This window comes from Pangasianodon hypophthalmus, chromosome 8 (assembly GCF_027358585.1).
Source record: "Pangasianodon hypophthalmus isolate fPanHyp1 chromosome 8, fPanHyp1.pri, whole genome shotgun sequence".
Taxonomy (NCBI): domain Eukaryota; kingdom Metazoa; phylum Chordata; class Actinopteri; order Siluriformes; family Pangasiidae; genus Pangasianodon; species Pangasianodon hypophthalmus.
The window spans coordinates 7,348,247-7,358,887 of NC_069717.1; the positions used below are offsets into that span (position 1 = coordinate 7,348,247).

The following is a 10,641-nucleotide window of genomic DNA, read 5'->3' on the forward strand; positions in this document are numbered from 1 at the left end:
TTGCATAAGTCAGACATAGCTAAATAAATACAGACTTCTACATAAGTGCTCCTTCCAAAACACCTGAATGCTTGTCGCATGAGGGAGATCTTTCTGAACTGGCAGGCAACATCACTGAGAGTTAAGTATTACTGGCACCTCCTTGTTGATTGGTTAGATCTTGGTGGTGCACACTGTTTTTTTTCCCATTCATGGAACCTGGGACTGGCGTTTGTTCTCTGAGCAGATATTTTATTTACATCTGCCAGAATATGAGAAGCACTTTACCAAGACTTTTTCATTCCTTCATGCATGCCAAATCCCAGGAACTCTGGGCATAAGGCTGGAATACACACCTAGAGGTAATTTAGAGTAGCAATCCACAATCCACCAACTGGAATATTTTTGGAAGGTAGAAGGAAACAGGAACCCTAAGGAAACCCATGTTGACACGAGGTTAACAGACAGTACACAGAGCTCAAGGTTCAAACTAGGACCCTCTGAGAATTTTCCTCAAGCTCAGCTAAAGTCATCCTTTAAGTTTTCCTCCAGCAGCTCGCATAGAAAATAAAGACACGTGTTCAGGGGCAGCCTGTCTAATTAATAACTTCCTCTCAAATTAAACACATCTGTTAGTGCATGAAATCAAGAGCGGATTCTGCGAGTCATCTCTACCAGATGGCATCAGAATACCAGAATAAAAGGAAAGCCCACTGAGACATGCTAAAGCCACTCATTACTGAAAGCATTTTTAAATTTCTGCACATGCTACGTCTGGCTGTGGTTCAGCTGCCTTTTTTTTGCCAACGTACTTTTGTGATGGGTCACACTAACTGACATTGATACCTACCCATCATAAGCAGGATCTGTGTAAGCTCTCCCTATATCAGCTATGCAGGTGGTGAGGAATGGCACTTGGTCTGTATTTAGAGACATGCAGAGCAAGACAGGATTGACGCACAAACACAGCCCAATTGATTCGTTCAGATAGTATGCTTAAATAAAGGTTTTTTTCAGTGTGTAAGAACACCGTTCAGACTGCTCTGTACTGTGCTCAGACAATAACAAATCAGTGTGACAGTCCCTCAGCTGGGCTTGGCTGGGGTAAACTCAGCAGGGCAGAGAAACTACAATGGAATCAATAGACATGACGGCATGGTGGAAGCTGAGAATCTGACGGCCAAGAGAAAAAAATGTACAGTCCCAGCAGGCAACAGTTTTAGAGATGGATAATCAAAAGAGCAGTATTCTCTGCTGAATCAAATCCCAGAAGTTGATGTCTGTACAGACTGCACAATAGATTCTGAGGAGAAATACTGCAACAGCAGTATCCCTGTTTGTGTTATTTATTTAATTATTTTTGAAAACAGCAGTCAGGGAACAACTTAAAGAAAGAATCAACATAATGTGTTGGGCCACCAATTTTCCAAAAGATATTCCCTTCATTGGGAATTCCTTACTATGATATCTTATATTTTCCACCCTCAATGTGAAATTACAACTTATAAAAATTAAGTGAAAAAAAACCCCAGAAATATTTCAGAAAAAAATTAAGGTGAGGCTTCCAACTGACATACGGCTACATTAAAGGAGACGCAGTAATATCTGACAAGTACTGATTACTCTCTGCATGTGAAAACTATCTCTCATATTTTTCACGTCTGGGCTATGGGATGGGGAGGCTAGACGGAAGCCCTTCCTCACAAAAAACATCCAAGCTCAACTAAATCACCCCAAACCATGTGGCAAAATGTGTTATTGTCTGATGAAAACAATTACAAAAGGTATAATAATTCCATAATCCCAAAAGGTATGTTTGGTGCAAAAAAAAGCACATCACCAAAAGAACACCATAACCACGGTGCAGCATGGTGGTGGCAGCATCATGCTTTAGGGCTGCTTTTCTTCAGCCAGAACTGGGGCTTTTATCAAGGTGGAGGGAATCATGAATAGCTACAAATACCAGTCAATTTTATTGCAAAACCTTCAGGTGTGTGCTAGTAAGCTGAAGATGAAAAGGAATTTCACCTTTCAGCATGACAGTGACCCAAAGCATACACACAATTCAACAAAGGAATGCCTTAACCAAATGAAGATCAACGTTTTTGAATGACCTAGCCAGTGCCCAGACCTGAATCCAACTAAAAATCTGTGGGCTAACCTGAAGCGAGCTGTGCACAGGAGATGCCCTTACAATTTGATGGATCTACAATGTTTTTTTGCAAGAAAGAGTGGGAAAATATTGCCAAGACAAGATGTGCCATGCTGATAGACTCTTAGCCAAAAAGACTGAGTGGTGTAATAAAATCAAAAGGTGCTTCAACAAATTATTAGTTTAGGGGTGAGAACACTTATGCAACTAGTTTATTGTAACTTGGACTGAATATTTTAATATAATTTTTTTAAAATATATATTTTAATATTGTCTAATTTATAGATAAAATTCTGAAGTACACAAAGTGAAATGTAGCATAGTGGATGAATGCTTGGTCAGCTTATCCTTCTTACCAAGGGTACATTTTCTATACAGGAGAGCATACTGAATTAACAAAAACTTTGGCATAATTATATGCAACAATTCAAAAGTAAATTGTGATAAAATAGCTGATGCACATGGATGTGTGTTGGATCAAGTAACATTTTATAAGCTTATGAATAATGAGGCTGGCATACTTTGTTCTATTAACAAATTTGCAGTGATTAATGTGACAATTACAACTAGGTCTAGTCATGCAGCAATACACTTGCAATATACTAGACTCCTATTAGATGTTTATTTCAATGCTTGCCATCTTCTCATTCATATGTCATCAGATTATTGTTTTTATTTTTAAAATTGTTCTCTGCTTTTATGTTACACTGTATTACATTTGGCAGCAAAGTCCAAAGTCTATTTCCTTCTTAGGCTGCATTTTCAGAATTGTGCAGCAAGACAATCAACTTAAGTGCTGGCATAAGAAAAACACTGAATATGAGTAACTTTCTCCATGTAAATATTGACATGCATTTTGGATTTAAGTCACTCACTTAAGTGGTCAGCTCTGAATACAGCCTGGATGTGCACGCTCAACCACAATTTCCAACCATTTTTACTGATGTTTTTCCCAAAGATCTGAATATAGCTTTCCCTTTAGTCACTGTCGCTATTGAAACACAGCTAGTTGAGCAGTCTTCCTAACTGAAGCTCCTGCCATCTATGCTCCATTACTTGCATTCGGGAAGCATCTGCATTCATTCCATTAGACCTTTTTCTGGCCGTTTCTGAGATACAGCACTGGAAATAATGTTGACATGTACAGTACTGTGCCATAGTCTTAGGCACCCCATTATTTTAGTATAAACTTTGTTATAGATTTTTATTTCATGACTTCTACATTATTGATTCAGTGCAAAAACATTTTAGATTTCCAAACATTAGTTTTCCAGCACAAAATTAAATGTTATAGAAAAATGTTTGTATGTCAGCAAAGAAAGCAGCAGATTACATAAGAGACACTTTTCAGACAAAAAACATAATGAAGGCTGCTGGGTTTTGCTGCAAAAATAAGAAGCAAGTGTGACAGTCAAAGTCTCCAGAAGAACTGTGGCTGCTTCTGCAAGATGCTCAGTAACACTTACAGCTCATTTCCTTATAAAACTGCACACATTGTACCTGAGACTACTATTTTTTTTTAAAGCAAAGGATTGTCACACCAAATATTGACTTTGTTTCATTTATTACTGTTTACTGCTCTTTATAGTATTTTTTTAAATGTAGAAACATTTAATTTCATTATTTTTTAAGGCATCTTTGCTCTACAGCATTTCTTTGCATGTGCCTAAACTTTTACACAGAACAGCAATAACATTAAAACCACCGACAGGTGAAGTGAATTACATTGATTATCTTGTTACAATGGCACCTGTCAAGGGGTGAGATATATTAGGCAGCAACTGAACAGTCAGTTCTTGAAGTTGATGTGTTGAAAGCAGGAAAAATGGGCAAGCATAAGGATCTGAGCAACTTGCTCTCTTGGCCTCCAAATTCCCCAAATCTCAATCCAATCGAGCATCTGTGGGACGTGCTGGACAAACAAGTCCGATCCACCTTGCAACTTACAGGACTTAAAGGATCTGCTGCTAACGTCTTGGTGCCAGATACCACAGCACTTCAGAGGTCTTGTGGACTCCATGCCTCGACAGGTCAGAGCTGTTCTGGCAGCACAAGGGGGACCTACACAATATTAGGCAGGTGGTTTTAATGTTATGGCTGATCTGTGTATATAGACATGTGTCCTGGTCTACAGTAACACTGACCATTCAGACAATAAATTCTGACAGATATGGAATGTTCACCTTAAAGATGGCATTGAGAGACTAAAAAAACCACTCTCTCTTTCTATGAAAGCCTGCCACTGAAGTCAGAGTCACCTTCACAAGACCTCAGTCATCGCCTGAGAGACCCAATGTAAACAGAGGTAGATTTTAATTATACAGGGGCACGACCATCCATCTGCAATCCCCAATTAAAAATCAATTACTTGCAGAGGAAAAGCAACCATAAAGAATTGCACAAAAAATATTGATATCTGTATATTCTGAACTAATATACGAATATAAACATTTATTTTTGAAGATCACTAACCAGCATGCCTGTTAACATGCACTTGAGATGCAGGGCGGATATTTAGAGAGAGTCAGTCATACTTTGAAGCTTGCATCAGCTCTCTCGGTCACTACACACATACACACACAGCAGGCACTGTGAGAAACAAGGCTCAGTAATAACCATCTCCTCAGGCTTCTCAAACACATCAAAAAGCTTTAGCTTTGACAAGAATAGCAGAAGGCGATGCACGTCATCGTCCACACTTCTGCGTTCGCTGCTGCCAGTCCCTTTTCTACTTTTCAGCAAACGTTCCACAATGACGTGAGGATCTATGGCAGTTAATGAGGATTAGAGATGAGTGGATATTAGTGATGTAGTGGTGAAATGTAAATCATTAAAGCAAAAGCTTGAACTGGCATTTCTATGATAAAACATTGTGTGGTAATAACACTGGCGAGTGTAAGCAATTACATAATCGCCTCAACAGATCAACATGCAATGTTGTCAACAATGTAGGTCTTTCATTGTTTTTTCTTTTGCAAAATAAGTCAGTGTGTCGCTCCAGGGTACATATCACAGATTATTCTGTTCACACTTTATATTAATGAAGCTGGATAAAAGCTGAGCAACTCTTTCTTCTGCACAGACTGCACAATGATGATTTGCTAGGGTTGATAAAGTAAAACATATTGGATCTACAAACTGCCTCTATAAATTATTAAATATAATGTTGAAATCGACTCTAAGAAACCGCCAGGAGGTACAGCCTCATATTCCTCACTCGAAAAAAAAAATTCCTTGGTGTATAAAACTATATTCATGCTGTTTTCTAATGTTGATTAAACTAAAGAAATTAAATTGAAGAAATTAAAAGTTTTCATTAATATTTTATTCAACAGTGAGATGTAAATTATTCAGGTATTTGTATAATGGAGTTGTAATTGGCAGTGGAAAAGACAAAAGCTACAGTGAGTTCTCCTCTGACCCATGTGGCTTTTACTGAAAGCATTATTGTGATTTGTTTTCATTTTGTTAGTTAATAGTGCCATTTTGTTTTATCTCATATGTTTTATCTTAAAATACTGCATATTATTCTGTAAAAAAAAAAAAAAAAAAAGTAACTAATAGCACAATTAGAAATCTAAGTCTGGACCCGTCAAATGGTCGTGGGATTTAAGGGGTTAATCTTTGTGAGTATAACCAGTCAATAAATTTTACTGTAAATTCAGTACATAGTTTCCATTTCTTCTTCTGTGTTTGAACACAATGTCTTTCTCTAGCTTTCCAAAGAGGCTTCTTTCACAAAATTGCTTATTAAGAAATAATCTTTATCATAAAAGCATGGATTGAATCAAATCCCAGTCTTATTTAGACAAAGGTTATTCTACTGTTGAAACTTTATTTGATAGTGTAAATCTTTTGTCTTGAAAGCTGAGCCATAATGCTCTAATCTCAAACAAAAAAAAATCTTCTAATCGTTCTGTAGGACATTCATATATTCAGGGATTCAGCTTTAAAAAAAAATCCTAAAAGCTTAGAAAATCTTAGTGTACTATATTACTCATGGATGAGTCAGGGAATCTAATGTGTCTAAAATGAGTGTCAGGTTCATTCTCTCTAAAAATCATCTCTTGTAATGAGTAAATGGATTGTGAATTGACTTAAAAAGCAATTACTGGCATAAAGACGGACAGCGTGACAGAACTTTTCAGTTTGTGCTCAATATAACCTTAATGTGTTTGCTTATTAAAGCAGAGCAGGGTCTTAGACACAGTATGAAACAGAGCCAACAGGTGATATTGAAGATGTATTTTTGCCTATAAAACCCTCCCTCAGTTGACAGTACCTATCAAACCGAGCCTCCATGCCAGAGTTAGTGCTGTCTGCATACAAAAAAATAGGCAAACAGAAGTAGAGGACTCATTTGCCCATGAACTGGCCTCTAGGCTCGTCTATGATTGCCTTCATTCCCATTTCCAGCATAAAGGAGGTCACGACTGAAATAACTTCTCAGGAGGGGGTTCTGTATATGTTTATATTCTTAAGCACAATTTAGACCAGTGTTTCCCAGTCATGCTCCTGGAGGCCTACTGTACATTTTGGTACATTTTCTTGCTCTACCACACCCATTTTAGTCTAAGTCACACATCTTAGAGCACTGAACAGGAAAAGCACCAATATGCAAATTCAAGTGGACTTCAGGAACAGAATACGTAGAGGTAAGGGGAAAATTAAACACAAAGGTAAATTACAAAAATTTCTAAATAAAATACAGAAGTATAAAGTAAATTGTGTGCCTAATAAAAAGTAACAAGTAGCAAACTATACACTGAATTGTGCAGTATGGTAATAGCAGTTGAGCTGTGACACAGAAGATAACAGTAATGTTATATGTTAATATTAGCATATGTTTGTACACTATAGTACAAAGATAATGAGCAACATGCAGCAAATGTCTGGCAAATGTCTTAAGGCTGTGGGAAGAGTCTACCTCTAAATCTGTTTGTGCATGCCCCAATACTGCAGTACCATCTGCCAGATGTATTTGGATTTTAGTATTAATGGTTTTTAGTTGTATTAAAATTAAAATTTTTAGTATTAATGGTTTTAATGTCCTGGCGAGGATCATGCTGGTGTGCCACACAATACTACATCAAATATATCAAACTGCCCTGCAACCTGTAGTATTGTCCCTACTGTAACACAACTAGTTCAACAAAATTCAGACTTAATAATATAACAGATAAGTTAAATCAGCACGAGATAATTCATGGAAACTACTAAACTACAGGTTACCAAACATGGTCCTGGATTAACCCCTATCCTGCACATTTTAGTGCACTGGCTCCCAGCCCTGGTCACAGAGAACCACATGCCCTTACATTCTAATGCACGGGTTCCCAACCCTGGTCCTAGAGTACCCTCTGTCCTGCACATTATAATACACAGATTCCCAGCCCTGGTCCTAGAGTACCCTCTGTCCTGCACATTATAATACACAGATTCCCAGCCCTGGTCCTAGAGTACCCTCTGTCCTGCACATTATAATGCACAGGATCCCAGCCCTGGTCCTAGAGTACCCTCTGTCCTGCACATTATAATACACAGATTCCCAACCCTGGTCCTAAAGTACTCTCTGTCCTGCACATTATAATACACAGATTCCCAACCCTGGTCCCAGAGTACCCTCTGTCCTGCACATTATAATGCACAGATTCCCATCCCTGGTCCCAGAGTACCCTCTGTCCTGCACATTAAAATACACAGATTCCCAACCCTGGTCCTAGAGTACCCTCTGTCCTGCACATTATAATGCACAGATTCCCAGCCCTGGTCCCAGAGTACCCTCTGTCCTGCACATTATAATGCACAGATTCCCAGCCCTGGTCCCAGAGTACCCTCTGTCCTGCACATTATAGTGTTTTCCTGCTCTAACACACCCACTTTCACTCAGGAAGCACTTTTAAATAGCTGAAGCAGGTGTGTTGGGAGCAGGAAAAACAATCACAAGTGCTGGACCAGGGTTTGGGAGTAAACTATGCTGGATTGAGGTACTGTGGTACTAAACTAAAGCCATAAGTATCTTGCAATAGTGCACATATCTAGCAGCAAAGCAAAGGTAACTGCAAGATGTGTAATGTAGGCGACATGAGAAATGAAACCCGTAGGCTAGCAATTAAGGAAGGTCACGTGACTAAAAGCGGCTCGCGAAGAGCGCTTTCTTGATTGTTTTTGTTTGTTTTTTGCAAATGTGGCTGTAGAAAGTTCGCGTCTCGTTCAGTTCTAATTTAATGCTCTTTATTCCTCAGTCTTAACGCGTGTCAGAGAGAAGAAGCGACATGAGGATGAAGAAGAAGAAGAAGAAAAGGAGCGGAAGTCCGCGTCTCACCGTCTGAGTCCTTGAAAGGACGATGGCCATGACATCCTGGATTTCTTGAGACCGGGGCGACCGCCGGTGTCCACAGCGTACGTGCGCTCCATCGTCCTCGGGCTGAGGTATTTTTCGTTATCCGAGAAGCCGCGCTGTCTCACCCGGTGGCTCTTCCGCGCTCCGTGGCACTGCTGAGACTGGAGCTGAACCTGAACGTGAACCTGAGCCTGAGATTGAGGCTGAAGAGCCACTTGGTCCTGTTGTCTCCACAGATGTTTGGGAGCTTGAATATTTTCCCCGCTGCTGGGAGCGAGGCACGGAGCCGTTACCCCGCCACCGGCATCCATACTCACGCTCTTATATATAGATATATATCCAAAAAAAGAAGAAAAAAAGAAGGAAAAACAACAACACACGCACAAACAGAGAGAGACAACTTATCCGAGTATTCCTAAAGTAACTTACAGCTGTCAGTTCCACAAAGTTAGACTCCGAATGTCCATATATGGGCAAAAATCTAAACTAAGCCACTTTACAGTAAAACATGGCTGCTTAAAAATAACACTAGGCTATTCTTCACCGCGTTTAATTTTCTCCTCAGGCGCCTAGACAAATGTCTATTCGTTCGCTTCAAATTCATATTTTAATATTTTAATCCTACTGCCTACTGAAATACTGTCTCTCTCTCTCTCTCTCCTTTTTTTTTTTTTTTTTAAGGTTTTTGAAGTCCATATAATCACCCAGCGTTTAGAGCTTGTACTAGTGAATAGGCGCGCGCGCTTGCCTATAAACCTTCCCAGGCGTACCACTGGCCACGCCCACCTTAATAAATCTCCGCCCGCTGGCAGCTCAATTCCCAGGAAAAAAAAGCCGAGGTTCCGCCCACTAGGTGAGCTTCCATTCCACACACCATTCATGCTATTGTCTCAAGGGACTGGTGTGGCACACTCAGCAAAGCAAAAAAATTCCTTCCACATGCCAGTGAGGGAGGTACAGAGTTCAGTCTGGTTTAGTTGGTTATTAGGTAATTTTAAGATCAGCTTTATTGTTAAATGTCTTCAGGATACAGAGTATACAAAAACAATTCAATTCCTGTGTTATAGTAACATGCTCCTCCAGTTAACAGATAACATACAACACAGCAACATGAGAAGACAGTTGCACATACTGTATGTGGGGAAGGTACTGCACAAGTTTCAGACTGGTGCACTTGTTAGGAATAGTGCTGATTATGTAGTATGATAGATAGAGTGCAAGCAGTGGTACAGAGGTACATGGATGATTTTAAGTGCAGACAGGATGGCACGATGGGGTAGCGTCGCTGCCTCACAGCTCCAGAATCCATGGTACAATCCTCAGTTCAGCTGTCTGTGTGGAACATCGCATGTTCTCCCCATGTGTGCATGGGTTTCCTTACACCTCCCCAAAAACATGCAAGTGGATGAGCTACTTGGTGTGAATGTGTGTGACCAGTGTTCCTGAGATCCACTGGATCCACCATGACGCTGATCAGGATAAGGCAGTTATATAAGATTAATTTCTTCATTCATGTTCAGGGTCACGGTGGAGCCAGAGTTTATCCTGGGAACAATGGGCCTGAGGCAGGATTACAGCCCTGGATGGGACGCACCATTCACAAGTTAATACCTACTTGGGAGCAATTTATTATAGCCAATCCACCTACCAGGATGTTGTTGGGAGGTATGAGTCCACACAGGCAAGCTCAGGATTGAACCGGGAACCCTGAAGCAGTGAGGTAGCGCCGCTACCTGCAGCACTACCCATCTACAGAAGATAAATGAATAAATGAAGTGTAGCCATAAACTATTGTCACTGCTGCTATGGTTACTGGGTAAAGCTAAATTTAAGATCATTAGGGTGCAGCCATAAATTATTGTCAGTGTACAAATTATTTGTAACTAACCTAGGTTGCCATGTCAGTTCATTTATTGGTGCAATCCATCAAGTTAGAGTTCCCCTTCAATGCAGGTGACAGGTGCTGATGCCTTCTTGTAGGTGTAAAATCCAAACCGTAATCTGACAGAAAGTGCTGAAGCACAAAATTTTGTCACCCTGACCATGAAATTGCATTTGATGATAAATCTGTTCATTGGTCTTCCTTTCTCCATATCAGATTTTCAGTCAGACATCGTTATCTTTTACTTCCTCTGTTCAAGCATAGCATGAAACCTAACAACTGTGA

The 10,641-nt window shown here is 39.8% G+C and overlaps 1 protein-coding gene across 1 annotated transcript in view; it reads right to left on the minus strand.

Moving 5' to 3' along the window:
- pde4d (phosphodiesterase 4D, cAMP-specific) overlaps positions 1-9,974 on the minus strand; it is a 139,111-nt gene extending 129,137 nt beyond the window's left edge. Inside the window, exon 1 of the mRNA XM_053236478.1 lies at positions 8,457-9,974. Coding sequence (XP_053092453.1) covers positions 8,457-8,785 — 329 coding nt within the window. The 5' untranslated portion in view covers positions 8,786-9,974. The remainder of the gene's footprint in view (positions 1-8,456) is intronic.
- Between the last annotated feature and the right edge of the window lie 667 nt (positions 9,975-10,641).